The sequence below is a fragment of the Ascochyta rabiei genome, chromosome 8 (genome assembly GCF_004011695.2).
Source record: "Ascochyta rabiei chromosome 8, complete sequence".
NCBI classification, from domain to species: Eukaryota; Fungi; Ascomycota; class Dothideomycetes; order Pleosporales; family Didymellaceae; genus Ascochyta; species Ascochyta rabiei.
In genome coordinates, this window is record NC_082412.1 from 1,618,187 (window position 1) to 1,645,257 (window position 27,071).

At 52.4% G+C, this 27,071-nt stretch overlaps 11 protein-coding genes across 12 annotated transcripts, besides 6 other annotated features; 7 read left to right on the plus strand and 4 right to left on the minus strand.

Annotated features, from left to right (window-relative positions):
* Nucleotides 1-4,426: 4,426 nt before the first annotated feature.
* Nucleotides 4,427-5,191, minus strand: EKO05_0005488 (uncharacterized protein; the record flags this gene model as incomplete). Its single annotated transcript, XM_038946008.2, has 1 exon — nucleotides 4,427-5,191. One exon carries the CDS (start codon nucleotides 5,189-5,191, stop codon nucleotides 4,427-4,429), a length of 765 nt encoding a protein of 254 aa, XP_038798502.2.
* Nucleotides 5,087-5,131: a tandem repeat.
* A 110-nt stretch (nucleotides 5,192-5,301) lies between the features above and the next one.
* EKO05_0005489 (N-acetylglucosaminylphosphatidylinositol deacetylase) lies at nucleotides 5,302-6,255 on the plus strand (the record flags this gene model as incomplete). The annotated part of the gene is made up of 3 exons (XM_038940147.1): nucleotides 5,302-5,518; nucleotides 5,570-5,672; nucleotides 5,721-6,255. 3 exons carry the CDS (start codon nucleotides 5,302-5,304, stop codon nucleotides 6,253-6,255), a joined length of 855 nt encoding a protein of 284 aa, XP_038798503.1.
* A 750-nt stretch (nucleotides 6,256-7,005) lies between these two features.
* Nucleotides 7,006-9,291, plus strand: EKO05_0005490 (uncharacterized protein; the record flags this gene model as incomplete). The annotated part of the gene is made up of 1 exon (XM_038946009.2): nucleotides 7,006-9,291. The coding sequence occupies one exon, from the start codon at nucleotides 7,006-7,008 to the stop codon at nucleotides 9,289-9,291; it is 2,286 nt and encodes a 761-aa protein (XP_038798504.2).
* Nucleotides 9,025-9,059: a tandem repeat.
* Nucleotides 9,292-10,032: 741 nt separating the features above from the next.
* On the plus strand, nucleotides 10,033-11,058 carry EKO05_0005491 (uncharacterized protein; the record flags this gene model as incomplete). The annotated part of the gene is made up of 3 exons (XM_038940080.2): nucleotides 10,033-10,290; nucleotides 10,346-10,591; nucleotides 10,645-11,058. The coding sequence occupies 3 exons, from the start codon at nucleotides 10,033-10,035 to the stop codon at nucleotides 11,056-11,058; spliced, it is 918 nt and encodes a 305-aa protein (XP_038798505.2).
* Nucleotides 11,059-11,603: 545 nt separating this feature from the next.
* Nucleotides 11,604-12,575, plus strand: EKO05_0005492 (uncharacterized protein; the record flags this gene model as incomplete). The annotated part of the gene is made up of 1 exon (XM_038946010.1): nucleotides 11,604-12,575. The coding sequence occupies one exon, from the start codon at nucleotides 11,604-11,606 to the stop codon at nucleotides 12,573-12,575; it is 972 nt and encodes a 323-aa protein (XP_038798506.1).
* Nucleotides 12,576-12,609: 34 nt separating this feature from the next.
* Nucleotides 12,610-12,631: a tandem repeat.
* A 546-nt stretch (nucleotides 12,632-13,177) lies between these two features.
* Nucleotides 13,178-14,893, minus strand: EKO05_0005493 (uncharacterized protein; the record flags this gene model as incomplete). The annotated part of the gene is made up of 3 exons (XM_038940017.2): nucleotides 13,178-13,655; nucleotides 13,708-14,035; nucleotides 14,125-14,893. 3 exons carry the CDS (start codon nucleotides 14,891-14,893, stop codon nucleotides 13,178-13,180), a joined length of 1,575 nt encoding a protein of 524 aa, XP_038798507.2.
* Nucleotides 14,378-14,427: a tandem repeat.
* A 573-nt stretch (nucleotides 14,894-15,466) lies between the features above and the next one.
* On the minus strand, nucleotides 15,467-18,922 carry EKO05_0005494 (Phosphatidylserine decarboxylase; the record flags this gene model as incomplete). Its single annotated transcript, XM_038939982.1, has 4 exons — nucleotides 15,467-15,637; nucleotides 15,687-18,536; nucleotides 18,660-18,704; nucleotides 18,758-18,922. 4 exons carry the CDS (start codon nucleotides 18,920-18,922, stop codon nucleotides 15,467-15,469), a joined length of 3,231 nt encoding a protein of 1,076 aa, XP_038798508.1.
* Nucleotides 18,609-18,641: a tandem repeat.
* A 145-nt stretch (nucleotides 18,923-19,067) lies between the features above and the next one.
* Nucleotides 19,068-19,130: a tandem repeat.
* A 1,939-nt stretch (nucleotides 19,131-21,069) lies between these two features.
* On the minus strand, nucleotides 21,070-21,966 carry EKO05_0005495 (Phosphatidylglycerophosphatase; the record flags this gene model as incomplete). Its single annotated transcript, XM_038940083.1, has 3 exons — nucleotides 21,070-21,159; nucleotides 21,207-21,533; nucleotides 21,736-21,966. 3 exons carry the CDS (start codon nucleotides 21,964-21,966, stop codon nucleotides 21,070-21,072), a joined length of 648 nt encoding a protein of 215 aa, XP_038798509.1.
* A 365-nt stretch (nucleotides 21,967-22,331) lies between these two features.
* Nucleotides 22,332-22,836, plus strand: EKO05_0005496 (small nuclear ribonucleoprotein Sm D3; the record flags this gene model as incomplete). The annotated part of the gene is made up of 4 exons (XM_038940072.1): nucleotides 22,332-22,379; nucleotides 22,427-22,487; nucleotides 22,543-22,672; nucleotides 22,722-22,836. 4 exons carry the CDS (start codon nucleotides 22,332-22,334, stop codon nucleotides 22,834-22,836), a joined length of 354 nt encoding a protein of 117 aa, XP_038798510.1.
* Nucleotides 22,837-23,081: 245 nt separating this feature from the next.
* On the plus strand, nucleotides 23,082-24,197 carry EKO05_0005497 (uncharacterized protein; the record flags this gene model as incomplete). Of its 2 annotated transcripts, XM_038940120.2 has the most annotated exons (3): nucleotides 23,082-23,314; nucleotides 23,365-24,060; nucleotides 24,118-24,197. In XM_038940120.2, 3 exons carry the CDS (start codon nucleotides 23,242-23,244, stop codon nucleotides 24,195-24,197), a joined length of 849 nt encoding a protein of 282 aa, XP_038798511.1. The 2 variants fall into 2 exon arrangements, with proteins under 2 accessions (XP_038798511.1, XP_059492592.1); XM_059636609.1 differs by having other exon boundaries at nucleotides 23,082-24,197.
* A 541-nt stretch (nucleotides 24,198-24,738) lies between these two features.
* On the plus strand, nucleotides 24,739-27,031 carry EKO05_0005498 (uncharacterized protein; the record flags this gene model as incomplete). Its single annotated transcript, XM_059636610.1, has 7 exons — nucleotides 24,739-24,771; nucleotides 24,823-24,852; nucleotides 24,902-24,996; nucleotides 25,047-25,384; nucleotides 25,433-26,139; nucleotides 26,188-26,663; nucleotides 26,716-27,031. 7 exons carry the CDS (start codon nucleotides 24,739-24,741, stop codon nucleotides 27,029-27,031), a joined length of 1,995 nt encoding a protein of 664 aa, XP_059492593.1.
* Nucleotides 27,032-27,071: the final 40 nt, after the last annotated feature.

Here is a 27,071-nt window from a genome sequence, read left to right on the forward strand (position 1 = left end):
TGAAGGTGGTGGTATTCGCTGCTCTATAGGTGGAAAAACAAGACCGTATGGCTCGAAGAATATATCTAAAAATTTCGTAGCTTGTAGTTTGGAATCACGAAGAATGTTGAGAAAAAGAACAAAGCCGAAGGTTACCCATCGACAGAGCTTGCTGCATGGTGCTTTCCAAGCCGCGTATAGGAAGACCAGGCAAATAGCACAGTCCCCTCGGTAACGAGGCGACCTGTCGTTGCAGAACGTATCTCCAATCAAACCTGCGCTCTGTGAGACTCTTGAACATCCCCTCGCTACGGATCGAGGTTTCTGCCCGGACGCAGTTCCGGGCCAACGCTTCACGTTCTGACACCTCGTATCAGGGGCGAAGACGCTTTTCGACGCGTTTTGCCAGTACCAGTATCTGGTCAAGGTGCATGGCTATACCAAAATCGGTCACTATCGCGGAAGTACGTCGGTTTGGTGCGTCCGGTGTGGTGTTGCCAAACTCGAGGGCGACGTACAGACATAGTGGTCAATGCACACGCACGACAGAATAGGATGAGTGGTCAGAAGGGAGGGGCGGTGAGCTGAATGTAAATGACGAGTAAATGCGCTCTTCTCCCCGTTACACAGCCTTTGGATAATAATTGCCTGATCGCGCTTAGATCAGTTGCCTTGAAAAGTGAGGATGTGAGATGTAACGCCCCCTGGACGGCTGATGCAACTCAAATCGGACGATGGTGGGATTAGTTATCTCTAACGAACACCGCAGGCGTGCCAGCCACGATGCTATCCCGGCATCCCGAACTCCTGTTGGGAGGCAGCGGTAGATATGCCCCCAGATCGCCACTGCTTGATCCTCGCCCCTGTACGCAGGCCGGAGAAGTCTTCCATCGATCTCCGTCATGATGTGAACTGTTACTGCGTTGAATTCGTATGGTTCTCTTTTTATATCTCTTTTTTCTCTCCGCAGGAGGTCTGAATTTTGAAAATTCTAACACAAAGATCCGAGCACTGTCCCTTCCCATCCGCGCTCGCGTATATGCTATGTGGAAAACTCGAAAGTCCCACGTGCACAGTGAGAAGATCAAATGCGGAATTGAGTACATGCACAGGGACACTGCCTCAGGCTTGCGGCACAGTCGATTGGGACATGGGCACCCATGCTGATGTTGACGTTGTGATACAGCACCACACCGGTCACTGAAAGGAGAAGTTATTCGGATGCGGGCCGCGTTCCCCAGGCGGATGCTCCCTTGTCTTACTAGAATGGCATCTTGTTCGAATGGCGGTCAGAATGTAGAGCGTGCTTGGCGCCAGTAACATAATTCAGCCTTGTTTCAGCACAATGCTTGATTGGCATTTGCGCGCTGTTTATCTAGCGCCGGTTTACGTTGACTTCGGTGATACTAAACGATTGGTTAGCACGCAACAGAACTACTGGAAATTCCTCGAGTGTGAATGCGGAATAATATCATTGGTTGTGTCTCCTATAAGCAAGGTGGCTCAGCCCCCACGAGGACAGTGGTACGGCAAGTGACCAAGGCTACCCTCCTATTCACTGCAAGAGATTGCAATTTCGAGTTGATGTTGAGGGTACCTGGAGAGTATGTGGTGTCTCCTTACGCACAGGCAAACATAGAAAGTCCTTAGCCAATTGGACCCAGCGGAATACTTGCCACAGGCTCTTTCCCGCTCTGTCCATAGCAACTGTACATCGGGCCCTGAAAACCCGTCCAGCCCACACATTTCCAGTAGTTCAACAACCCCCTCGGTTCATACTGTTTCTTGACGCTAAGCAAACAATCGTAGTTTTGCACTAAAGAGCGTCTGTTGCCAGTTTTCCTCCATACAGTTTCCCTTGTTGGCATAACACCCTCTGCCAGGCATCAGTACTTTGAAGGGCTGAACGCTAGAAATGGTAGTGTTTTGCATCTGCGTGCACTGCGCTGAGAGGGTTTCGGCTATCCATCCGCCGCCCATGATGACGTGCCATAGGCTGTTTCTCCACAGAGGATGCGCGCTGGTCGAGTTGCCGTCTGGGTGGTTGGCGGGGCCTATCGAGTATAGCTGTGTGCTGCAGGAACCACGATCTATGTGCAAATTTGCATTGCTGTTAGGATGGCGTTGCTGAGTTTGTCGATGTTCAAGGGTGTTTGGAACAACGATCTTGGAACGAAGCGGCCGGACTCGGAGAGGCCACGCCCTGCGGGACTGTTCTTTGTTATAGCCGGTTGTTCGATTAAGTTATGCCATTCGGAGAAGTTGGGGAATGTGTGAAATGTGTTTTCTGCAATCTTGATGCCTACATAGGCGGCGAGAAAGTCGTGATACAGCTACATGACGGTCTTGATGGCTTCGATGTCTGTTGATGGCACGTGCGGAGGGATACCATGTGATCTGGCAGCATGAAGTTGTAGCCGGCGATGCCGCTGCTCGAAAGAGTCCCCGGTTGGATGCTAATGATTTGATGATGTCGCGGAGGGCCTTGGACTCTGTGATGTCCTTCGGTATCGGCAATGAAGCTCGGAAGTAGTGTACGTAGCCGGAACTTATACGATGTCAAGATGGCGTAGTTGCCGCCTCCATCACCTTGCATAGCCCAGAAAAGGTCCGGATCAGTGCATTCGTTGACGATCCACCTCTGACTGTCTGTAGAGGCGACATCAAATTCGGTTGCTTGGTCAACCGTCAAGCCATATTTGGGACTAAGTGGACCATGGCCGCCTCCTTGCCCAAATCCTCCGGCGATAGCTACAGAGCGGATGGAACCAATGGTGACGAGCACATTGAGAGGGTCGAAGAACTCCCACGCTTCTTGCGCTTAAACACCAGCATTAATTTCTCCAACATTCTCGTACTGTGCCTTGCAATATTGCGGTTCAAATTTCTTGTGATACTTCATGCCTTTCATGTGGTGTATCCAGATGCCGAGCGAGTTTGCGGCACTCGATCGTCCGAAATAGTCGTGGCCAGTATTCTTGATAGAAATGCGAATGTTGTTCCGTCGAACAAAGTTCAAGGATTTTCTCACAGTACGATTAGCCTCAGGTTGCCGTAAATGCTTTGATTGAAAGCAGTCCATTGATTTTCGGAGGGCCAGCATGCTTGCCCGGGTATACATGTATAGTTAGAGGCCCTTGTTGTCATGTTGAAACTTGAAAGCTGTTCGGGCGTGGCTAGTTGTGTATAAGCATGAGTATTTGGTATGCTCTTGGAAGCAGTGGCTATGCAGTGTAGGGAGATGATGGAGCCACACAACAGCCCGAATCGTATAATGGCCAACCTTATCTTCGATGAACTCTTATGGATCCTGGTTTGTTCTTCAACATCCATAAACTTCTCGTTCAGCATCGGCTCGTGCTCGCTTGGAAACATAGGGCAAATGTCCCAGCATTCAACAAAGTAGCTTGGCTCTCTTCTGATTCAAGCCAGGAACAACTTTCTGTTCGTTAAATCATACTGTGGTTGTAAGATTCACAGCAGATGCTCGTTGGTGCGTGTTGCTGGGAAAGATGAGATCGAACGATCGACAATGAGAATGAACGGAAAAAAAGCGCGATGGTATTGTAGGGTGCACGCCCAAGAGGCTGTTTGCAATTACTGGCCATTGGCACTTATTCGAGAGGTCTAAATAAGTCCTGCATTGTCCATGAACTAGTTCGCGGTGCGCCACAATTGGCAAATGCAAGATGGTTTACTTGAACACTCAGCCTCAGCCCCGCTATGCAAGGACCAACTATGTTCATCTGCCCTATCATCGTCATCAACTCATAGAGGAGATAGAGTCCGCTAAGCATCAATTTAGAGTTCTCCATGAAGAAGAACGAAGTTGCCGTTGCGTGGCAAACCGATGCTGTGGTTCATGGCTGGTGGTGCAAGTTGAGCCGCGATCTTGGGAACCCCGCCCGTTCGGGTCAACACTAACCCTGGCTGCGCCTCGGCGGAGGGCTAAATTTGGTGGCCTCAGGTAATACCAGCGATTGCAACTGCGTCCAGAGGTTGTCATGAAGCAGGCTACCGCTCCGTCTAGTGCAAACCCAGCGTCTTTTGTGACGAGGAGTTGCAGGACTATAGGCACTAATGACAAAGCAGATGCTCGAACCACGAGTATGCAATGTTGGCCCCTTTCACTGGTGAGATAATCAACGCTCCCATCTCCGTCTAGTGCAAACCCAGCGTCTTTTGTGACGAGGAGTTGCAGGACTATAGGCACTAATGACAAAGCAGATGCTCGAACCACGAGTATGCAATGTTGGCCCCTTTCACTGGTGAGATAATCAACGCTCCCATCTCCGTTTTGCTTTTTGTGCACCCCGGCTCCCTTCTGATCGGCATAGGCACCGCATCAAATCGGCTCAGGCTTCCTGATGGAGGTTCCAGGGTTTCAAGAACGCAGCAGGATAGAGCCGCCTATTAACGAGTCTAGAATATCCACCCTAAAATCGCCTCAGAAGAAGTCGAACTTGTTCCACCATATGTACCCCGCCACAGCGACGACGTTGGCGGCGGCGCAGGGGAGACTCGTCTCGATGACACTCCAAACCCAGAGTGCGCCGACCGGAGGTGCTGCCTTCATGACGTAGAAGTAACCATAGGTGTTTGCCGAGTGAACAATGTAGCAGCCGGCTGCAATAGACCCAATCAGGAATGCCAGGTTGCGGAGAACAGGAAAACGATACGAAAACTCGACGTGTGTAAGATAGACCAGGATCGCGAAGATAGGCGAGGCAGCGGCGGCTCGCTTGAAAATCTCATCCCAGAGGATAGCTTCGCGGTATTGGTTGTAGACAATGACATCGAGCGTCAGGTGCAGTGCGGTCATGGATATGGCGTATAGAATAGCATCTCCGACGGCCCCAACCGGCTCATTGAGAGCTTCTTGTGCCGCTACGAGCGTGCTCTTTGGCTTCTCTGCATCTAGCTCTCGTTGTCGCTCTTCTGCCAGCTCAAACAAGGTCTTGCCCTTGGGCCCAGAGCGATCTGGATGCTTCAGGATGTTCTTGACGCTGTCTTCATCGAGCTCGGTGGTGGGATCGAAAGGGTGAGGGGTCGTCTTGTTCGCCTCTTTCGCTCGCCGTTCTTTGCGATTGCCTGCAGCCATGGTTCGGTGTATGTGTCGTGTGTTCTGCTTTGTTTGTCTGTGTGTCGTGTGAGAGGACAAATGTTCAGTGCGGCTCTGCCGCGGAGGACCCTGAATGACAGCATGGCCCATGCACCTTGCAAGGCTTCTAGACGCTCCCCTCGGTCCTCACACCTCAATAAGCATGCTGTAGACCCAAGATAGCACTACAAAAGCTTTGAATACTGACCCCTACCTTCACCATGAACTGGCTTGTCTGGGGCTCTGTACCCCTCATCGTCGTGGGCTTCTGGTTCTACACGAGTACCTTGAGCTTGTCCTTCCCCACACTGCGAAACAAACGCATACTGTTGCTCATAGCGCATCCTGACGATGAAGCCATGTTCTTTGCGCCTACCCTACTGTCCTTGACGCGTCCAGAACTCGGCAATCACGTGAAAATTCTATGTTTGAGTAGTGGTACGCGACTCGCAACGAGCAGCACGAGGCACAAGCTAACCCGGCGTGCAGGCGATGCAGATGGTCTGGGCGAGACGCGTAAGAAAGAGCTGGTAAAAAGTGGATTGCAACTTGGAATTGGCAACAAAAATGACATTCATGTCATCGAAGACAAGTAAACACAGTCCTATGTACCTGCAGCCACTCGCTGACCACACCACAGGAATTTTCCTGACTCCATGACAGTGACTTGGCATCCCCGTCTCATATCCAACCTCTTGACGAGTACGTTTGCCCCAAAAATGGCCTCGATATCAACCAAAGAGGCCCCCCAAGCCAACATCGATGCAATCATTACCTTTGACGCCTGTGGCATCTCCGGTCACCCGAATCACAAGTCGCTGCATGACGGCGCACATACGTTCCTCAAGGCGCTGATGCACAAGCACGGTGCTTGGGAGTGTCCCGTCAAACTCTACACTCTGACCACGACCTCCATTCTTCGCAAATACGCGAGCTTGTTGGATGCCCCTGCCACCTTGATCACTGCGATCGTCAGAAAGAAAGAGCTTGGAAGCTTCCCAACACCTCTGCTATTTGCCAGCTCCCCGTTCGCATACAGAACCGCACAGAAGACTATGACAACGGCGCACGAGAGTCAGATGCGCTGGTTCCGGTGGGGCTGGATCACGCTTTCGCGTTACATGATCATCAATGACTTGGTAAAAGAGAAGATCCTATACACAACATCGCAATAATTCAAGCAGGAGCGAGCCTGTTTGCAGTCATGATGTGACTTTGTCAGGACAAACAAGGAACCCTTGAGTTGTCGACCGCCCAGCTTAACACACCGACGATGACGCAGAAGATCAGCTCGAAATCTTTACGAAGAAGCTCGTTTCTTTTGAGGTATCAAATGGTTCGTGCACGTTTGTTCCTGATGCAACAAATTTACCACAACAACATCTACAACACATATCACGCGTTACAATCTCATCTAGATAATTCGTATAAGCTTATCTAATCTTCTGTAATTAGTTATAACTACTAAAACAAGCGTTATTGCGTGTGCATTTGGGGTAGGCGCTCTTCCTAAGAGTTTACTGGATGGCCTGTGTGCCCTAGTTAATTTCGTCAAAGAAACGAGATATTCCGTACCATGAATAATTGATTTTACAATTAAAATCGAATATTTAAGACATCTCTCCGAAACACGTACACCATGACAGCCATAAATCATTGTCTCCACGAAAACGTCGCCGCGTCGCTGCTTTACTGCATGCCTAATAGCTGCGTTTGGTGATGAATTACGTGGTCGACCAACACTCATTGGCACAGCTGTCATAATTCACAACGTTTGGCGTTCTCTCGTTACGCATATAGTCTTCAGTTCCTCTGAGTTCTAAGCTGGCGTACGAGGTATTCACGCGCCCCAGATTTACCGCCCTGACTCTACATACCTTGCCTACGTGTCGTACACGACAATAGATCAAGACGTGAATATCGACATGACGGCTTCTAAACACCTTGAGTCTGCAGATCTGGTTATCAACGCCCCCGCACCCCAGCGACCCAAGGCCTTACTTCAGCGCCTCTCCTCAGGAATAATACATGCTTTGCCTTCTTTTCGTACATCAAACCCGAAAAGTGATCCAATAACTCGCCCAACAACAGCACCGAGCGCAGCTTGGAAGCGTTTGAGAAAAGGAGCGGTCGAGGCCGAGGGCGAACAACTACCCACTCCCCAACTTGAGGTTACTACCACTGACAATTCTGGGCAGCTGTGCCCCTACAATCCTAATTCCTACCACTCATTTGCAAGGTTTGGGAAGCGGCGTTGTAGTTTCTGCGGTATGAGAGGGCCAAAGATAGTACAAAACGAGCCATGTCAGGCCTGTAGGGACGGTGGCGGGGGCTCGCACATCTCTTCTGGTGGTCAGTTGGCCAGCACTCACAGGAGATACTCCGCCATCGATGCGCGTCATCTTGCCATTCTTGCAGACAGCATTTCTTCGGTTGACTTGGCGCCTCGTCCTGTCACTCCTGAGCGCGCTGCGAAGAGGATCGGCAACCCACCTAGAGTTTCGAAGCTGCCTCCCGGTATCATCCGCTTGCCCGCAGTGAATACTCTTCAGGCAACCCAAAATCGATATTCAGCTGCGAGACCACCTTCTAGAGTCACGACAAGATCCCCTGCTGATAGTACGTGTAACGTACATGCGCAAAGCCCTAATAGTAGCAACACGGATGAGCTACCGAAGAAGCCTGCCAGTCCCAAGTTGCATCACATACATGGTCTGCCAAAGTCAGAAAATTTTCCATTCATTCATAGACACGAGATTCCAAAGCATGCAGTCGCCCTTCGTGCTGGATCGGCGAGTCCTCTGACAGATCGGAGTGAAAGTCCAAGAAGCCCCTCAAAGGTGCGTGGACAACATGACCACTCAGAAACGGTGTACTATGGTGGCAAGAACTCACCCTTCTCTGCTAGCCGAGCTGCTACTGCAAAATCATGTGTGACTACAGTACTTGTCGAACAGGCTCAAATGGGGGGAAACGCGGTCACCATTGGTCACCAATCGTCGCCTCTGAGTGCCGCAGTGGGCAACAGTGAAGTATACAGAAGACGCTCACCACAACAAACGCGGCAAGCACACTCTCCACAAGTGTTAGTTGACGCCACTATCAGCGAGACCACTGTTGGCAGCCAAAACACTGAAAGCACAAGGATAGATGGCATGCGCCTTGAGCTGAAAGGTGGCAACCCTGCTATTGACAGAACACCAAGGCTCAGAGGTGGTAACGGACGCGAAGGATCGTCTACGAACACTATCAGCTTCAAGCTAAAGAGGTGGCTTCTAACCTGCCATGGCCCCTGCCCCGATGACTTCGAGACCGATAGTGACGCTGACCTGCCTCCTGCTCGTGTTGTGTCACCACACAGAGTGGTGGAAATGCGACGAAAGATGAATGGAAGGGCACCTCTTCCACCTCATTTGTCTAGAAGAGCGTCGACTATACCTCCTGCAATAAACGTGGGACCAGGTTCGGAAGGCCACTCTCCCCCAACGGCTTTCACAACCACCATCTCGGGGCCTAACAAGCATCCTTCGTCCTTCCGCCTCTCTTCCTTCAGTTTTCCAGCATTGTTCCACCAGCGACCCGAATTCCCCATCAGCCAACCAGCACCCGCAGTTTCACCCCATGTGCTTACTCACCCTTTTCCGCATCTGCGAGGCGGGGCAGCCTCACCTGACAATATACCGCCCACACTTTTCTGGTTAGCTGGCGGAAAAGGCAAGCCTGTAAGCTCCAATGGCTGGAAGCAGTCCCGTCCGAAGCAGCGGATGGGAGGTCTGTTCGGCATGGCGGTATTCGGAAAGAACTACGGCAACAAATATGGCAACAGCGTCAACCAGGAGAATAGGGACGTTAGTTCATTCTCAGCCAGCATCAAGGTCGCAGTTGATCAGGCCACCAGTGCTGGGTCGGTGAGAGGCAGCTTTCGCACGTCAAGCCCGAGCCTGAGCTCGAACTCTTGCTCCAGCTCCAGCTCCGGCTCACCCGTGGCGGCCGAGCCTGTGGAGGAAATCAACTCAGGCGCGGTCGGCTCTGAACGCACATTTACACCACCGCCTACTACTCCGGCAGACGACGTACCGCTATGCAGCGGTGCACTACCAGAAAAGCCAGACACCACCCCACCTGCTATCGCCACTTCTCTAACCGCTAATGACGGTGACGAAGTAATCAAGGACGCTGTTCGAGAAGCAAAACCGATGAACCACCCGTAGCAGCCATATGATAGGCTATGCACAAGCCTAGAAGCTGCACGTAAGCAGCTTGCGACGAACGGCCGAGGTCGATTAGTTACCGATTCGGGCTGCCTGTTTGTAAAGTAGTATTTATAGACTGTTGAATTTGCGTCTCAGCATCCTTGCAACTTTGTGAAATTGTTTGCTTGTTTACTACCAGCGCCATGAGTACGATATCAGTGCGTGCTCATAGAAGTCTGGTCGTGTAGTCAAACTCACAGCAAACGTGTCTGTGATTTCGCGGAGAGTGTTCAGAAATTCGATGGAGTTTGTGGCTTTCCGAGTGGAGTCATATGAAGTGATCGGTGAAGAGCTCTTACATAGTACACTCTATCATGCCTCCCATTCTGTTAGGATCTAGGCCATTACTGTGATGTGAACAATTCAGTCTTGGGTAAGACCAGGTATTGTCGGACAATGCGCTTGCCGTGTGGACCGGTGAATGCCACAAGCACATACTGTTCACTGACAACGATGTTCTCTGGTTACCGGCAGCATGGAAAGGATCCGTGGTGTGAAATTCAAGTAGCTTCTGTTTTGATGAAATCGTTCGCCGGTGCGACTGACGCTTTTGAGCTCATCGTGGATGGCTTCAACGAAATGACGCGGCGACAGGGCCGGCTTGGACGGCAAGTTCAGGCGAGCCAGCTCTCCTCCGAGCGGCGTCACCAAGTTTTGCGACACCAAGAGCAGAAGTACTTGGTGCATCGCCAACACACGATGACGTCCCAAGACGTTAACGATAGCGGAGCCAGGCCAAAGCGAAGGTCGCAAGAGCCTGCATCGCGCCGTATCTTCGACGTACCCACGCCCATCAAACAGCTGTTCGACAAATTCCCACTGCTCACATACCCGGTAAACCATCTTCCACAACGCGCGCCGCAGCATCGCAATGCACCTGTTCTGCACATCTTCACCACTGCAGCAGGTGCATCAAGAGGTGCGCCGTCGTATAATCCAGCATGCTTGAAGTGGCAGGTATGAATGGTTGCGCAATCCACGTGGCTGCGGACTGAGCTCACGTTCTCTCCAGGCATACCTCAAGTTTTCCGGTATTGATTTTCGCGTCGCCTCCTCAAGCAACCATGCCTCGCCAAGCGGCGCTCTCCCGTTCCTTGTTCCTGCGCAGCCCGACACACTCAAGCCTGTGCAGCCAGTACCGTCAGGCAGGCTTCAGCGATGGACCATGAACAACAGTGAGGCCGCAATCGAAGAGTCTGGGGATCTGCGATATGAAGCATACTTGTCACTCCTCGATCACCGGATACGAAGGGCATGGGTATGTCCCCAACTTTGCCGTAATAAAGAAGCGTTGGCTGACAGTCTTCCAAGCTCTACAGCATATATCTCTCACACAACTTCACCTCCATCGCCGAGCCACTCTACATCCTCCCTACCTCTAGCAATCCCTTCGTTCGTCTCACCATCGCCCGTGAGCTACGTCTTGCCGCCGAAAAGGAGTTGCTCAAGCATCTGGCGGTCATAAGCGCCGAAACGCTCTACAATCAAGCAGAAGAGGCCTTCACAGCGCTCGAGTCGTTACTAGGGGACGACGAATGGTTCTTTGGCGCCGAGAGACCTAGTCTGTTCGACGCCAGTGTTTTTGCCTACACGCACCTGCTACTGGACCACGGGCTCGGCAAGGGCTGGCTAGACACGCGCCTGCGCGACACGCTAACATCGCGGCAACGCCTGGTTGCGCACCGTAACAAGATTCTGGAGAAGTACTTCCCAGACGAACTCTAGGTGATATCGCATCAGCAGCAAGCGTGTGTTGTCGAATTGTAGTTTACTTGTACAACATTGCGGCTCATGGAGCAGGAGGCCGCCTACCACCCGCATTGCAAACGCATTCGAAGCGTGCGACGACGCGAAGCAGCAAGATGCAACTTCGGCGCCATTTCCACTGATCTATGGGTCGCGCGTCTGGGACCGCATTTGCCCGAAATTTTGTCGCGTGGTCACGTTTTCTTAGCGCGTACCAGACATGCGTCTCTGAGTCATGCTCCGCATGCCTGCTTGACATATATCCTAATCGGGAAGAAGCGCAGGTACAGAGGGCGCATACAGTGAATATATAGTCCGCCTCAAAGTTGCCTCTCTCAACTATTCGCACAGAATTCAAGGCACTACTCTCTGGCACCACGCTTCCTAATTGAAGCCTTTTCTAAGCCAACCACTCAACGCGGCCTCCGTGCCGACATTAGTCTCGAGATATATGATCGAACACAGTCCTCAATTTTTAACGCGCTAGGTTTGAATACCTTCTCGGACTCCAGAAACTTCTCAAGATGACCCAACCTTCCGTCAACACAACATTTGACACATCGTTGGTCGATTTGAATCCGAACGTTTCCTTCTCAACCACCGAATCCGACCATTCAGACGCTGGCATGCCGTCAACAATTCAGAGGAACCAAAACGCAGCACCAAGCCCTCTGGCGCACAATGTCAACCAAAATACGTCTCAAGCATCTCAATCCGTCCCACCAAAGACTTCCACACCAGTGCAGCACATCGGAACGCAGGAGGCCTATGATCAGTGGGCCTCAGTCTACGATTCAGACGGGAACATGCTTCAATCTATCGACGATGATGAGCTGAACACCCTCCTCCCTTCTCTCTTGGGTCAGATCGCCGCAATTTCCAGCCCCGACATCTCCATACTCGACCTCGGCTGTGGCACCGGCCGTAACACTGCACGCCTTTTATCTCACTCCTGGCCAGCAGATCGCAAGGTAGCAGTCACAGGACTCGACTTCAGCGCCGGCATGCTAAATCTCGCACGCACAAAACTTGCCGCCTTTACAGATGTCAACAAGCACATGACCCTGCGGCTCGAACAGTGCGATCCATTCCCCGCCTCAAACGACTTCTCACCATCCGCCATCAATCTCCCGCCCCAGAATCTCATCATCTCTACGCTGGTCCTTGAACACATTCCTTTACCTACTTACCTCCGCACTCTCGCCACCCTCCTCGCTCCAGGCGGCGTGGCCCTCGTGACCAACATGCACGACGAGATGGGCAGCCGAAGCCAAGCAGGCTTCGTGAACGCGCAGGGTGTCAAGGTCCGCGGCGAGAGCTTCGTGTACACTCTGCCCGAGACAGTGCAGGCAGCCCAGGATGCAGGGCTGGAGCTGATACAGGCCCGGGAGCGGAGTGTGGAGGACAAAGACGTGCAGAGCGGCGTTGTGGGGAAGAGGGGCGGTAAGTGGATTGGGTGTAAAGTTTGGTTTGGCGTGGTTTTGCGCAAGGCGTGAGTCTGAGATGTGGAGAGTTCAATGGGCCGAAGCCTTTTTTTTTTTTTTTTTTTTTTAAAATAAATAAATAAAAAATTTGCGAGCAATTGGACGTCAATTGATGGGGTCTGAGAATTTGAATGTCGGGCATATACAGAAAAGGCCTCTCGCCAGCGCTTAAAAAAACACAAGAGAATCAATCATTCGAGCAACCACCCCATGTCCTGAACACCATGCTTTCTTGGTATCAACACCTGTGTCTCTCAAAGCATATCACATAACGCCTCTTGGAATGGCTTGATATCTGCCCACTACCGCTGATCTGTAGCCACGCACTCACGATAGATCCGTGTTCGACCAAGCAGGGCACTTCTGGGTTCTCCTCCTGCTTCATGCGTATGGCATAGACAGCTAAAGATCTCGCAATCTGCAGGGTGAACGTGCCATGCAAGCGGTCCAGAACTCGCGGATCCTAGCTTCGAGCTCGAGCGTGTATGTCCCGGGAGGAAGCGTGCTGGGTAGCTGCCATTCCGAAGGGGCGGCTGGCAGTATATCCCTCTGCTTCAGCCTGCTGCACAATCAACGACAATAGATCATCTTTATTCTGGTCTCAAGTCTTGGCCTCACGACTCTCCCAGAACACCAGCTAACCCCCTCAGTACATCACCAACGCCAATGCCGTCTGCGCCAGCTCTTTCTTTAACTTCTCGGTCGCGGTCTTCCAGCCTCTTCGCTGCTGTGCCAAGGACGCGATCCGCAACGCGCTCGGCTGCGTTGCGATACTGTTCTATCTTGTGCACGCCGTCTGCAAAAATATCAATGTTGGGTTCGAGAGATTGGCTGAGCTTCGAAAGGTGCGATTGCAGTGCAGAGGGTGTTGTGAACGTGAACGTGAAGGCTGTGGAGGTTGGCTGCTCCTCGGTCTGTGTTGATGGTAGTTGCAGTTTGGAGAGTATTGCGACTTGCGCTGGGTCGAGAACTGATGTGTCGATGTCGCCTAATGCGGCGGCAGACTCATCGCTTGAGGGTGGAGGTGGCACTGAAGCCACAGAAGGCGCTGATTTCTCGAGACTTTCCCAGGCAGCCTTCTCTTCTTCCAGGCTGTATACATGTTAGTACGTCTGGTCTCACGATCGCAAGAGTCGCAACATACCGTTTGACTTCCTCCTCAAGCTCTTGTAACGTAATTTTGTTCTTCTCATTCGTTGGGTTTGGCTTCTTTACAGCTGGCGGCGCTACAGTCTCTTCTCTGCTGAACCAATCTGAAAGCTCTGGTCGATTTGCGAAGTCGTCAATGAGCTCTTGCTGTATTGCGCGTGCAGCCATGATCGCATTGGCGTTCTTAACGTCGCCCGATGGCTTCTTCGGTAGTGCTTGTGATCCACACCATGTGAGTAGCTGCTTCATTCGTCGTGGTTCGGGAAGACTTTGCTCAATGTACTTGTAGTAGTCTGCGACCTCAATCGCGGAATGCGGCAGAGCTGCACAACAGTTAGCACTAGTCTTGTGCAATGCTTTTGCATTTCCACAATCTCCTGCAGCCGTGACTTGACAGGAGAGTACCACTCACCATTTGACATTCCGCTGTCAATCAGCGAGCTCGCCCGTCTGCCGCGTAAACCTGTGCTGCTCCGCCTATGCCCATCCTTGTTTCCTTTGCGCATCTCCTTGTTCCGTGTAATGACCGGTGTATCCGCAAAGGGAAGCATGATTCGCCTCGCATTAGGATCGCGCTCCTTTGCAGCGTCGCCCTCTTGCTGAGTTGGTGTTTGGGCGCCTGCAAAAGCGCTTGCCTTTGGTTGCGCTTCGGGGGCTGGAGTGACCTGCTTTTGCTTCTTCTTCTGCGGCTCTGCGGGTGCTTTTCTGCCTGTGCGTTTCGGTGGTAAGGGCTCTGTGGATTTAGATCGAATTTCCAGATTATTCCTGTCGCCAGATATGCGCGCAGAGCGCCGTCGGTTCTGCGCGTCTGAGGACTCCGGGTCTATGGTCGCGATCGATTTCTTGCGCCGTGCCGGTGCTTTTGCAGGTGGTGGATCCGGAGACGAGCGCAGAATCTCTCTCCGTCGCGTCGGTTTGGCTACCTTTTCCTCGGGTATGCTTTCCTGTAGCGGGGCTACTTGTGCTTTGGTAGTCCTGCGCGAGGTGCGCCGCGAGAACTGGAAGCCGTCGTCATTCTCATCGTACGCGACCTTGGTGGTCTTCTTCGTGGTTGTGGTTGTGGCGGCCTTCTTGCTGTTGCCGTTCAGATCGGCCTTCACTCTCTTGGGCGCGGGCGCATCGTCGTCGTCGAACGCCTGCTTTGCGCTTCGTCGTCGCGTACTAGGTCGGTTTGTGGCCATGGGAAGAGATGTAAGCGGAGAGCGCGCGAAAATGGTGGACATTGAGTCCGGTGCTGTGGCGGTGAACTTGATGTTGTGGTTTCGTGGTAGCGTCAAAGCGCGTGCATGAGCGCAAGAAGCCGGGCACGGTCGTACGCAGGTGCGCTGGCGTCAGACTGTATGTTGCTGGTATTCGTAGGTGCGGTCGTAAAGATTGGCGTTAATGCGAATAACCTCGAGCCGTGGCGAAGTGTACGGTCAATGTGCGGGAGCAGGGTTGATGGTGTGTGCATCGTCACCTCGCTCTCCTCTGGAGGTTGCCAAGATGTAAACAAACGTTAGTGTCGACACGTGACGAACTTCACACCGACAGCTCACAGCGCGAACAAACTCGACACATACCAGCTGAAATACAATACGTATATGATGGAATGCCTCTTTATTCAGGCCTGATGATGGATCCGCTACAAAACGCCTCGGGAGAAGGAGCCTCCAACAGCCACCATTCCACATGCAACCGTCCGTTCATGTATCCTTTTCAGCTACGCTGCTTGCATCTGTTGAACATGCAGCTTTTTACGATATCTGCTTGCTCTATGACATGCCCGCTCCGGGCATGGGTCCAGTAACGCCCTCGGGCGCCAAGCTACCTTCAATGCGACGCTTAGCGTCCTGCTTCTCCTGATGCGTTGGGTTGTCCTTGCGCATGTCGGGAACATGTGGCGCCCTCTCAGGGCTGTGGCCAATAGACATGCCGACGCGAACCTGTTTCTCATTAGCATTGTAGACGCAGAAATGTTGGAACGTCACTCACAAGAGTCTCAAGTGCAGATCGCGAGTTGTCGACAAGATCGTCGTCGTATCGCATCTGCCCAGGCTCGAAGAGCAAAAGCAGTGTGCTGCCACCAAACTTGAAATAACCCAGTTCCTCAGCACGCTTGACGTGGTCGCCCTTCTTGCGTGTAATTACCGTGCTACCAACCATCATGGCACCAACACAAATAACCATGACACGGCCGTGGCTGACTGAGTCGATGGGGCAGATGACACGCACGTTCTCGCCGTACACGTCAAGAGCTGAGCGGATAGCCATTGGATTTACAGTGTAGTACTCTCCCTCGATGAGCTTAGGCTCGTCCAGCACACCGTCCACCGGGATATGGAAGCGGTGATAATCCTGCGGGGCAAGTCGGAAGATGCCAAGGGAGCCTCCGTGGTAGCGTGCGGCGTCTTGTGGATAGGCGTCACCCAGAAGACGTTCGACCGTAAATTCGCGACCCTTGACCCAGATAGACTGCGCCTGGTCGAGCGTGTCGAAGACAACAGTCCGACAGTCTGCGGGCGAGACAATAACCCTTGGGTCTTCTGGAGCTGAACATGGACGTGCCTCGGGCTTCAAAGCTCGGTAGAAGAACTCGTTGAAGTTCTTAAACTGCGACGTAGGCAGAAGCACTTCCGTCATATCGAGTTGATGGAAAGCGATGAATGCTTCAATCTCTTTGGCCGAGGCTGGATCATCGTATTTCTTGCCCTGTTTCAAGCTGAGGGACTTCAGCAGTTTGCGGATTCGCTTCTTTTCCATGTTGTTGGCTTTCAGACCTTTGTAGAGCATGCGAATACCCAGGCGAACGTACACGCTCATACGTTCCTCATTGATCTGACCAGTGAGCCGATCTTGTACAAGGATGTTGGCAGAGTTGGCGCCTAGCTTATAACCACCGTACGAGATCTTAGTGATGACCTTGGAGTACCACTTGCGCTGAGCTTGGCTTGACGTGACAAAGCCAGACATGACGATGTTGTTAACCTGCTTCCAGTCCTGGCTTGCGCACGTTGCAATGTGAGTGATGATGTTGGCGTCGGATCTCTTGTTCAGCTTCGGCTGATGGCAGATAGGGCATTCACGAATCTCAATGACATGCTCTTCGCCTGTCTCGTCTGCCAAGTCATCTGCCAGGAAATCACCTTCTTCGCCGTCTGAGCCCAGCTTGTTTGTCTCGAGCACGGGTATCGAGGTTCTTGAGGCGTTTTTGTTGATTGGAGTCTGTTCGCCAGATGCCAACGGAGGAGTTTCCGTCCCTGGGGTCGACGAGGCTGTGTTCCCGCGTTTCTGCTCGTCCAGCTGCTCGATCTTTTGTAGTTGGTCCTCGAGACAAATGACAGTCTCGTCGAATGTCAGCAATTCATCACCGTTGTGGTCAGCAGAGAATCGACTGAAGAAGTTGTCAATGGTCGACGCGTGCAATGTAGAGCCAAGTGTATCGAGCATGGTCGTAAGCTCAATCTTGTCAATCAGGCCACTGTCGTCGGCGTCGTACTGCTTAAGCATGGCTCTCCAGAACTGCTGTCGTAGAGCCCTGTAAGGAAGGTATTTGGCACGGATATACAGCGTCGGGTTGTGCTTGGCCTCCCACCGGTCTTTGTTCTTCAACTCCAGGGGAAGAGTGTAGGTCTTCAAATCCTGATCATCCACGGCTGATGGGTCGACGTTGATGGCAGGAACAGGCGCAAGGTTTCCGCTGCTGTCCACAGCGGGCGCACTTGTTGGTGGAAGTGGTAACGATCCGCTCGAATCTTTAGCCGAGAGCGATCCGGCGGAATGCTCTTTTTTGAGAGATGGCTTACTTAGGCGAGACAGACTGTTTGAAGACGACGAGCGCGATACGGGCAGACGAAAGCGAGACCTCCTGCCGGTGTCAGGGAGGCCTGGCGAGTCTGAGAGTTCAGGCAGCTTGTAGAGACCAGTATCTGGATCGGCTACAGGAGCGACTGATACGGCCTTGTCGAGCGGGAAGTTGACTGTGCCGACATAATCGTTTCCGGAGAATTTGTCCTTGTCGATGACGGTGAAGTTCACAGAGTAGTTGACTTCGTGACGCAGGACCTGGAACACGAGCTTCTCCTCATAAACGGGATTGAGGTCGTGTCTGATGGTCTTGGTGCGGTATGTCTTCTTGCCCAGGGAAGTGATGACGAATGGATCCATATCGAAGGATGTCCGGGTGACGTTTTTCTCTGGAGGCAGGTCTGTAATGTTCTGGACCTCGAGGAAAAGGACACCTGCAACTTCTGACTTGTCCGAGTATTCGTAGCCGCTGAGCTGCTTTGCCTTCCTCTTCAGTCGTGCCATCCTGAGCTTCTTGCGACGCTTCTCGCGCTTCTCTGCTTTCTTCGACTCGTCCTGCGCTTCGTTGGAGCTCTCGCTCTCCTCGTCGTCATCGTCGAGGTCGGTCCCTGCACTGTCGGCGCGCAGTAGGCCATTCTCGTCCGACTCGTCTGGGCTGGGCGTTTGGCCGGCAATGGCGAGGAACTTCTGGATGATCTGCTCGGGGACGGCGGTAGGGTTGCTCGTGTCGATGAGCGTGAACTGGATCTGGATCTCGCCAGAGACGTGCGACTTCTTCTTCCCTGTGCGGCGCGACTCGAGGGGAAACCACTGCGGCTCGGCGACAGGATGGCCGTTTTGGAAGACATCCTCAAGGAGGACGTCGAACTCGCCCATGTAGTCCTTGCCGAAGCGATCCTTGTCCCAGCAGGTGGCCTCGAGCAACAGGCTCTGCTCGCCCACGACGGGCATCTCGAGAATCGTGTTCCATTCGGGATTCAGGGTCTTGTTGATGGTCGGGGTGGCTTGCTTTGCATCGCCGAGGGAGACGACGAGGTACTGCACAGCTGTTGTCAGCGCCGGCACTGCACAAACGAGGCGTCTGCACGTGTCTGCACAATCGCTCTGGCGGTGCAAACGTGCAAACGTGCAAACGTGCAAACGGCACGGCAGAGTACTCACAGGGTCCGAGGTGCCGCTCCTATCCTTTGCAGCGAGATTCCTGCCCTGCGTCGGTCAGTAGATGCTCGTTCTCCTCCGCGGGGTACCTCAGCGCGCACCTTGACGACATTCGCCCGCAGCACCAGGCCGGGCTTGACGTCGCTCATGGTTCGTTTGGGGCTGCCCTGGCGGCTGGTAGGGACGCTGTTGACTGAGGTCGTGCTGTTGTTCTGCTTGAGCCGTTGGGACAGCGAGAGTTTCGATGTAAATGCGGGTCGAGGCATCCTGGCCTTGGTTGACGTCGCCGCCACTTGCTACGCGTCCGCGCTTCGGGGATATGGATGTGCAGCGCCGTCTCTGCCGCACACGAGCTGTCACAGCGACACGGGCCTCGGTCAAGCCTGCTCGTTGACGTAGCGGTGGATATGCGCAATTGCAATTGCCCTGGCTCTGGCTCTGGCTCTGGCACTGGCACCGGCACTGACACTGCACGCTGCAACTCCGGAAGTCACTCAGCTTTATCCCCTGGGCTGGATGGCTGCTCTTACTGTGTACAACTTGTGAATCATCAACCAATGAAGCCAAGAATTCCAAGGGTGCTTGTTACGCGCCGCGGATCGGCAGCCCGGCAGCGTGCAGCAGTGGCTCGTGAAGAGGCACGAAAGGCGGTGCGTGTGCGTGGTGTTATGGAATGTCGAGACCTCACGTCTCAAAGGGGGAGAGGGAGACTGTAGATAGGAACAGGACTACGGGGTACGGGGCCTGGCCCTGCTCGCTATATGTGCACGCGCATCTGAGTGATGGAGGCCCGCAGTTTATCAGACGGCGCATTGCCACCGGCGGTAGCGGGCTCAAGCTCCTCTGTTTGAGGCATGTCTTGTGGCTCTCGCGATGCAGCGTCTGCCTATGATCGTCGGCACAGCGCGCAGGCCATGGCCATGTACAAAAGCAGCCACCACCCCCTGCCGTTGCACTGTGCGTGCGTATATTTAGCATGCCTGGCGGGCTGCCTGAGGAACATAGCCCGCAAGACACTCCTTCATCTCCACGTGAAACTGTCGAACCCTCGCCGCTGCATGCAGGCCACACTCAGCATAAGCGACAACAAACTCCGATCTGTATCTCGGTGACACGTCCACTTGACAATGAGCAGTGAGCACTTGCGGCCGTCGGCTCCCGTACCACCGCTTCAACCGCACCGTCGTTGCGGAGTCGAGCTCAACGTAAATGCCGCACCTTAGCACGAACTCGTGGAGTGCCTTTATCCACCATACACAGCCATGTCTGAGTCTTTACCAGCCGCGGCCCCAGCGTCAGGAAGCGGGCGTATTGCTGCTTAGAGAGGTATTGGCGCTGCCATCTGGAGGTCTGGAGCTGTACGCGAGGTAATGGGGAATCTATAGCCTCATGTATCCTACTTTGCTTTCTATCGTACTGCTGTTAGACGACCACCTTCCTCGTTTAGTCGAGAGAGGCCGAAGGATTCGCTCTAGTATTCTACACAATTGCAAATGACCGAATAGTGTTGCACATGATCGCATGGTACATGTCCGGACGCCGATGGCTCGAGCAAGACATTGCGCAACACAATAAGCCGGGGATCATTGCGCCTTGTACAACATCTCCAGTTCGGCGTGTCTGGAGTCCAGCACTGTGCCTTTGCGAACCCCAGCTTTCGGTTCACCCCGTCACAGCCGCCAGACCTGCCAACCCAGGACCCCACCCTCGGTGGCATTTCTGACCCCACAATCGGTGCTTGAAGACCACAGGACAACCATGATCTCTGCTGACAAGCTACTAGGATGGTATCGCGCTGCTCCCAGCAGTCTGGACAGGCTTAGGTGCGGCCTGTGGCTCATTCACTTGGCGGATTCGCAATCTCAGACGCAGCTGCCGCAACCTGACGGTCGTGCATGTGCAGTCATCAAAGATCGACGTCTCTTGTGCCCCTCTGTGGATTGCTCAGCATGATGCTTGACATGTCACAAAGTTTCATCGAAGATGGGTAGGTCAATTGATAAAGTTCGAGGACATGCCAGAGGATGGTGGAGCTGCGCGGAATTTTGATCGACGACCTGCGACTTGTGTTGCTTCGAAAATCCACCATCCTTCGACGGCACCTTGAGTCTTTCTGAAACCACATAAGACCGACGAAATCGATTGCCTCATCATCCTGATCTAGTAGGGTCTTACATCATTTACAGAAAATAGAATTGGCAGTCGGAGCTGCCGTAGGCATAAGCCTCTACACTATGTAAGATACTCCATATAATTCGGGATCAATTGAATAATGTTGGTGCAGCAGAAAGAGACAACAGTGATAAAACCAAGAATATACACACATATGGTGAGGCCTGAAAATAGTCGTACAGAGTGGACATTGTTATCGTAGGTTGTGAGTACGGCCGACGTAACTTAGTAGACCTGAGCATCACTCGAAGTGGTTGTTGCGTGATGGATCCGGTGCAGAGTATCCTCTTCGTAGTAGAAAGGCCTGCAGTCTGTCTTCCATCCTTGCGAGCTACCTTTCGTCAGCCACAAGCTTCACCATCTGAACAGCCAACTTACAAAACCCGGTCTCACCGCCCCGTCTCTGATCCAAAACCCGTAGCTGCCCATCATGTTTGCCATCATAATGTCGGTTGACAGTCGATCACCCACGATAGCAATTTGGTCTGGCCTGGTGACGCCTGAGTCCGGGTGTGCTCTGAAGTAGGCCATGACTTCATCTTTACAGCCAGGCTTCTTAGTTGAATGCTGCAATACTTTGACTCCAGTATTAGACTCTAGAATTGCACCTTGCTTGAAACCTGGATCTGAGCTTGTGCCTGCTGTGTTGGATACGATGAGGAGCTTTGAGCCGGGGTAGGCTTGACGGAGGCGTTGGAAGTGGTCCTACGAGATTTGTAAGGCTGAGTGCTACAACGAGAGAAACGGTATGCTCATGGGCTGGCATAAAGCACGTCCGAGCGTATTGAGGTAAGCTCATGTTTTTGAAAGGCAACAGTTTAGGTCAATAGTCCTGGAGGGAAGCGTGCCTATGCGGTAGACAGCAATAGAAGTGGACACTGAAGAAATGTAAGAGATTAAAGCCTACCTTATAAGGCTGGTGCACTTCGTCAGTATGCGGTATGGCAAAGCAGTTATCCTTGTCGAGGACTACTGCCTGTATGTCAACCTCTTTCTCTCCATCTTTGCCGTCACGCTTAGGAAACGCCTTCGAAAGGGGTATTGGCAGGTGATTGAACGTCGACGCCGTATGTTGTGGAAGACATAACGTCGGGTCTCTCAGCAACCGGAAGATGTTCAAGGTCCCAGAGATGTTCATTGAGACGGGTAAATAAGTGCTGCTGATGGACGGGTGCACAGTAGGCTGCAGAGATGACTAAGGCAACCACGCTAGCGAAGGCCAATGCGCTAGAGCTCCGGTTCGACTTCAACTTTCGTGAAGGCATCGACCTTCGACACGCCTGCACCCCGCATATACGTCTGTCTCCTCCCAGTGTCCCCTTTCGTACCGTCGGAAATATCGCGCGACTTTAATTCTTGCGCCAATCGAAATCTACCGCGACCGCCGACGCGCCTACTGAACTTTGCACACAACACCTCCAGCGCTTTCCGTTGCACCCTCCACGCGCTCGACCTGCGAAATCGCACGGCCCAGGCTCAGAAACCGCGCATCAAACCGCCGAGATGACGAGCACAATCGGTATCCCAATCAAGCTTCTCAATGAGGCCGCTGTATGTGGAACACCCCAGACCGTGGAATGTGCGCTGATAGTTTTTAGGGTCACATTGTCACGCTGGAGATTACCTCTGGTGAAGTCTACCGTGGCAAGCTTATCGAAGGTGCGCCTCACAGCAATGCCTCGGCTGCCAGAGGACTTGAACTGACGATGAACAGCTGAGGACAACATGAATGTACAGCTCAAGGACATTACCGTGACTGCGCGCGACGGTCGCGTGTCGCATCTCGAGCAGGTATACATCAGGGGTAGCCACGTCCGATACTTCATCGTCCCAGATATGTTGAGGTAAGAAGATCTTGTCTTTTCTTTTGACAAGACGCTAATTCTTATACAGGAACGCGCCCATGTTCCGATCAAGAGGCACACGGGGCCGTGGTGTTGGTCTTGCACGTGGTCGCGCCACAGTCATCAGGGCGAGGGCCAGTGGTGGACGAGGTGGACGTCCTTGAGGGAATTGCGCCGTAGAGCATGAAGACAAACGCGACAGCTAGAGAGGACATACCCCACGCTCTAAGCGTGCAAAAAGAACATCAGGACAGGTATGAGGTCCGCTCTACCTGATCAGGGAATGCGCTGAACAACAAGTAGCAAGTCCTTCGAAAGGATTGGACCAAATGAGGAATAGGATATTGGCTTATTACGATCGAAGCTTGCGACTACAGTGCAGCGGCTACAAGTTGCTTTTGTGAGATTAATGTCAGACATCTGCATTCGACTGCCACCAGCTGCGAACGTGTTTCTAGGATGGCTAAGCTGGCGCGTGTTAGTGGGGGGTTGTTTAAAGGATACCCCACACAAAGGCCAAGGGACCTCCGAAACTCCGCAACTTCGCGACGGTACCTCGACAACACACCATGGACGTCAAGAACCCACGGCGCATACTCGTAGTAGGTGCACCGGGGTCAGGGGTGCTGAACTTTGTCAAAGGTGGTGTTCAGTAGTGTCCTTGCAGCATTGCAAAGCTAACGTTCTCACAGAGCTGACGGGCTCTGCGCCAGAGCCTACTACCTTCGAAGGCAAAGAGACTACCGCAGGACTTTCGCACGAATGGCGCCTTGAAACAAAATACTACACCGCTACGCTACCGATATGGCTCGACGAGATCACCGACGTGACTGAATGGCGTACCGAATTCATGAAACCTGAAGCTCGCGAAGTCATAACAGTGCTGGGAGGCTGGATATACTGCTTCAAGAAGCCAGTCGAGGCAAAAGACCTCGGCGTGATCAAGGACACAATGCAAGCAATTTCCGATGTGATTGAGCGTGCTTGCGGTTACGCTGGTGACACCGTGTGTCTTGCAGTCGCCATGCCACAGTCCACCATACCCTATCTTGAAAAGGGCAGCGATGAGTGGGAGGAGCTGTGCATGGAGCATGGCTTCGAACATGTCGACTTTGAGGCTAAAGGCAAGAATGATTTCGGTGAAGTAGTCGGTGTACAAAGGGTCAGAGAAGCGCTCGAAGCTGGGGAATGGGAAAGTGGTGCTGATCTGGACTTTGACGAGAATGATGACGTGGTTGACGGTAGCTTCGCGGCTGAAGAAGCAGAGATGAATATCGAGCTATTTGGCATGAAGGATGCATTGCATGGTGAAGACAGTGAAGGCGAATTAGGCGACAAGGATGTTGAGGAGTTGGAGGTCATGATGAGGAAGATGGTGGCTATCAAAGGTGCGTGCAATGCCGTCACACACACTGAGTGTTACAGTGAAGCTAATGCATACACAGAGATGGGCGAGGGCATGGAAGAGGCTGAGCGGAAACGCTTCGCTACGAAAGCAGTCAATGATCTCATGAAGGAGCTGTGATGCAATCGCCTCGAGAGATCATCCACCCAACCCCTCGCATGAAAGCATCTTGCTCCTGTCAGCCAACAAGAGTATTTCCAGAGAACAAACCGGCATGGGACCTTGATCACGAAATTGTTGAAGTCCTGTAGTCGGTAGTAACGACATAAACAGGAGCTCTGCAGCAGGTCTAAGTGAGCCGTGAGAACCCACAGTGCCGGATAGGGTGAATTTCACAATTTGCCGGTAATCGAGGCCTCACGAGGGACAGTTTGCGACACTCTGCTCAGCCTAGGAAGCAGATGGCTCATCACAGCAGTCGTCAAAGGCTGTTACATGAATCTCGACAAATAACTGCTGTAGACCGACCAAAACACATAACACGTAGACCATGATTCCGTGTTACACTCTATTTGCAACACTCAAGACCAATGTGAAAAGAAAGGCGATACCTAGATAGGTTTAGACTGCAAGACAAACCTCGGCGCCTGCACATCTCTCAAACAAACCACTCGCGTTGGACGACTGTGTGCACACTCACAACATTCGCGAAAGTCCATGGATGGAGCAGAGAAAGGCACGAGACTCACTTTCTGTGCGTCTCTTGACTTTATCTTAACATTTATGATGGCTAATTACAGAACAGTGTGATCGATGTCGTCACAAGAAACTGAAAGTTCGTTTCTCTTGTTGACAAACGTCCAGGCAACACTAACCATGTGCAGTGCTCGAAAGAGCATCCAACATGCAGGATCTGTGCTCAGAGTGGATCGTCATGTCACTACAGCGGCAAAATAATCAGATCGCCCCTGACGAGAGCGTGAGGCTCATAGCTATCGTACAAGATGCTGTCTGCTGATGAGATGCTAGCTATCTTACAAGCGTTGAGAAGAGACTGCAAGGGCTTGAGGCTCTTGTCGCCCAACTTCTTCCTGGGGTCAATATCGATGATGTGCTCAGTTCACCGGAACTGGCACAAACCCCTTCGCTTGTGACAGGGCCATCCACACCTGACATTTTACGTCCTTCAGTACTATCGAGCCCGCAAGGCGACTCAAGTCCAGCTGTTGCAAGTGATCCAGTCCTCCCGGAAGCCGTCCCTAACAGTGCGGATGGATTCAATTGGCAGGAAGAGGATGCCAACGTTGATAGCCTCACCGATGGCATGGCCGCGCTCTCTGTTGAGCCTACTGGTGTCGGCTATCTTGGTAAACTGCTCCTTCTCTGTTCTGTTTTTCATGCTCACCAATCTATAGGCTCGACTTCTGGCGTCGTCTTCTTACGCTGCCTACTTGACTGGGCTGGCTTTCTTCATCAGTCTCATTCGCAACCACAGGAACGCCCAACTGAACGTTCTACGCTCCTAACTGGTGTGTTGGCATCTGCACAAATCTCTCACGCTGCATTGACAAACCAGCTTGCATCCACCTTGATAGATGCATACTTTCAGGAGTATCATTGTGTCTACCCTTTTGTGCATGAAGCAACCTTTCGTGCGCAGTATCACGAGATAGTGCCACGCCCACCAAAACGGTCTTGGGATATGCTCTATCACACTATTCTAGCATTAGGTGCATGGAGCCTCAACAACGATCAAGTAGGTCTGGAAGACTATCTATACCGTCGCGCGCTCACTCTAGGACAACATGAGTCCGTGTTTGAGACTGCCAACCTGACATCGATTCAAGCCCTGATCTTGTTAAGTAATCTGAGTCAAAAGAGAAACGCACCAAACACGGGATGGAATCTTCTTGGGCTTGCTGTTCGCAACGCTCTCAGCGTAGCACTGCATAGAGAGCTACCGCACTGGAACATCAGCCTGATGGAACGTGAGATCCGTCGTAGAGTCTGGTGGGGGTTATATATTTTCGACAGTGGTGCTTCGACGACGTTCGGGAGAGCGATAATGCTTCCTGATCAGGACTCCATGAACGTGCATGCCGTCTTAAACGTCAGCGATGAGGCATGTTCACAACCACCAGCGTGTCTCTCCTATTGCTGACCACCGTAGGCGCTCACGCCCCAATCATCTGAGCTCCCGATCGAATCCACAGAACCTACATTGTACTCTGCGCTGAAAGCACAAAGCGATCTGCACGTACATACCAACCACATCTCAAACAGGCTCCTCGCTGATCCTGGGCTGTCTGCAGAGGCAGCACTATCAATCAGCACTTCCATGGACGCATGGTCACAGACGATGCCTTCCTACTTCCAACTCGACCACCAGTCTCCTTGCCAACATCGATATTACACATTTGCGAGATCTAGATTGTGGTGGAGGGTTTGGAACCTCAAGATCATCGTATTTCGCCACATACTTCTTCGTCGCGCCATTTCTGAAAGAGGCCAAATTCCTGATCCAGTGGCGCAGGCAAAACAAGAGGAGTGCACACGGTTATGCATCGAAGCTGCGAATGCTACAGTTTCATCTATACACCAATACGCTGTACAAGGTCTGACCAGACTGGAAGGTTGGTATGCTACGTAAGTGATGACACCTTGAGGCTTGATGACTGCTTCTCATTCAGGTTTACAGGTACTTCCTCTTCCATGCAGCGCTAGTGATGAGTTTGTGCATCATCAGCTTCCCCAATTCGATTGAGTTACCAAATTGGCACCAAGCTGTCCGTTTGGCTAGAAGCACGTTCCGAGACCATCTCGTTGAAGATTCGCTTTCGGCCCGTTGCGTCGCTATCCTGAACCAAATCGTTACGATCGATGACATCGATGCCGGCACGTTTCAAGATGTCCCACATCTGGACCGTGACGCGTTGAGCAACTTCCCCTGGTCTATTGAGTCGAGTGAACTCTTCAATTCTTTCGACTGGGATCTGACTTCCAGCGGCTTCTGATTCCAAGGGTATTGCAGACTTGACTCAAGTCAAAGTAAGG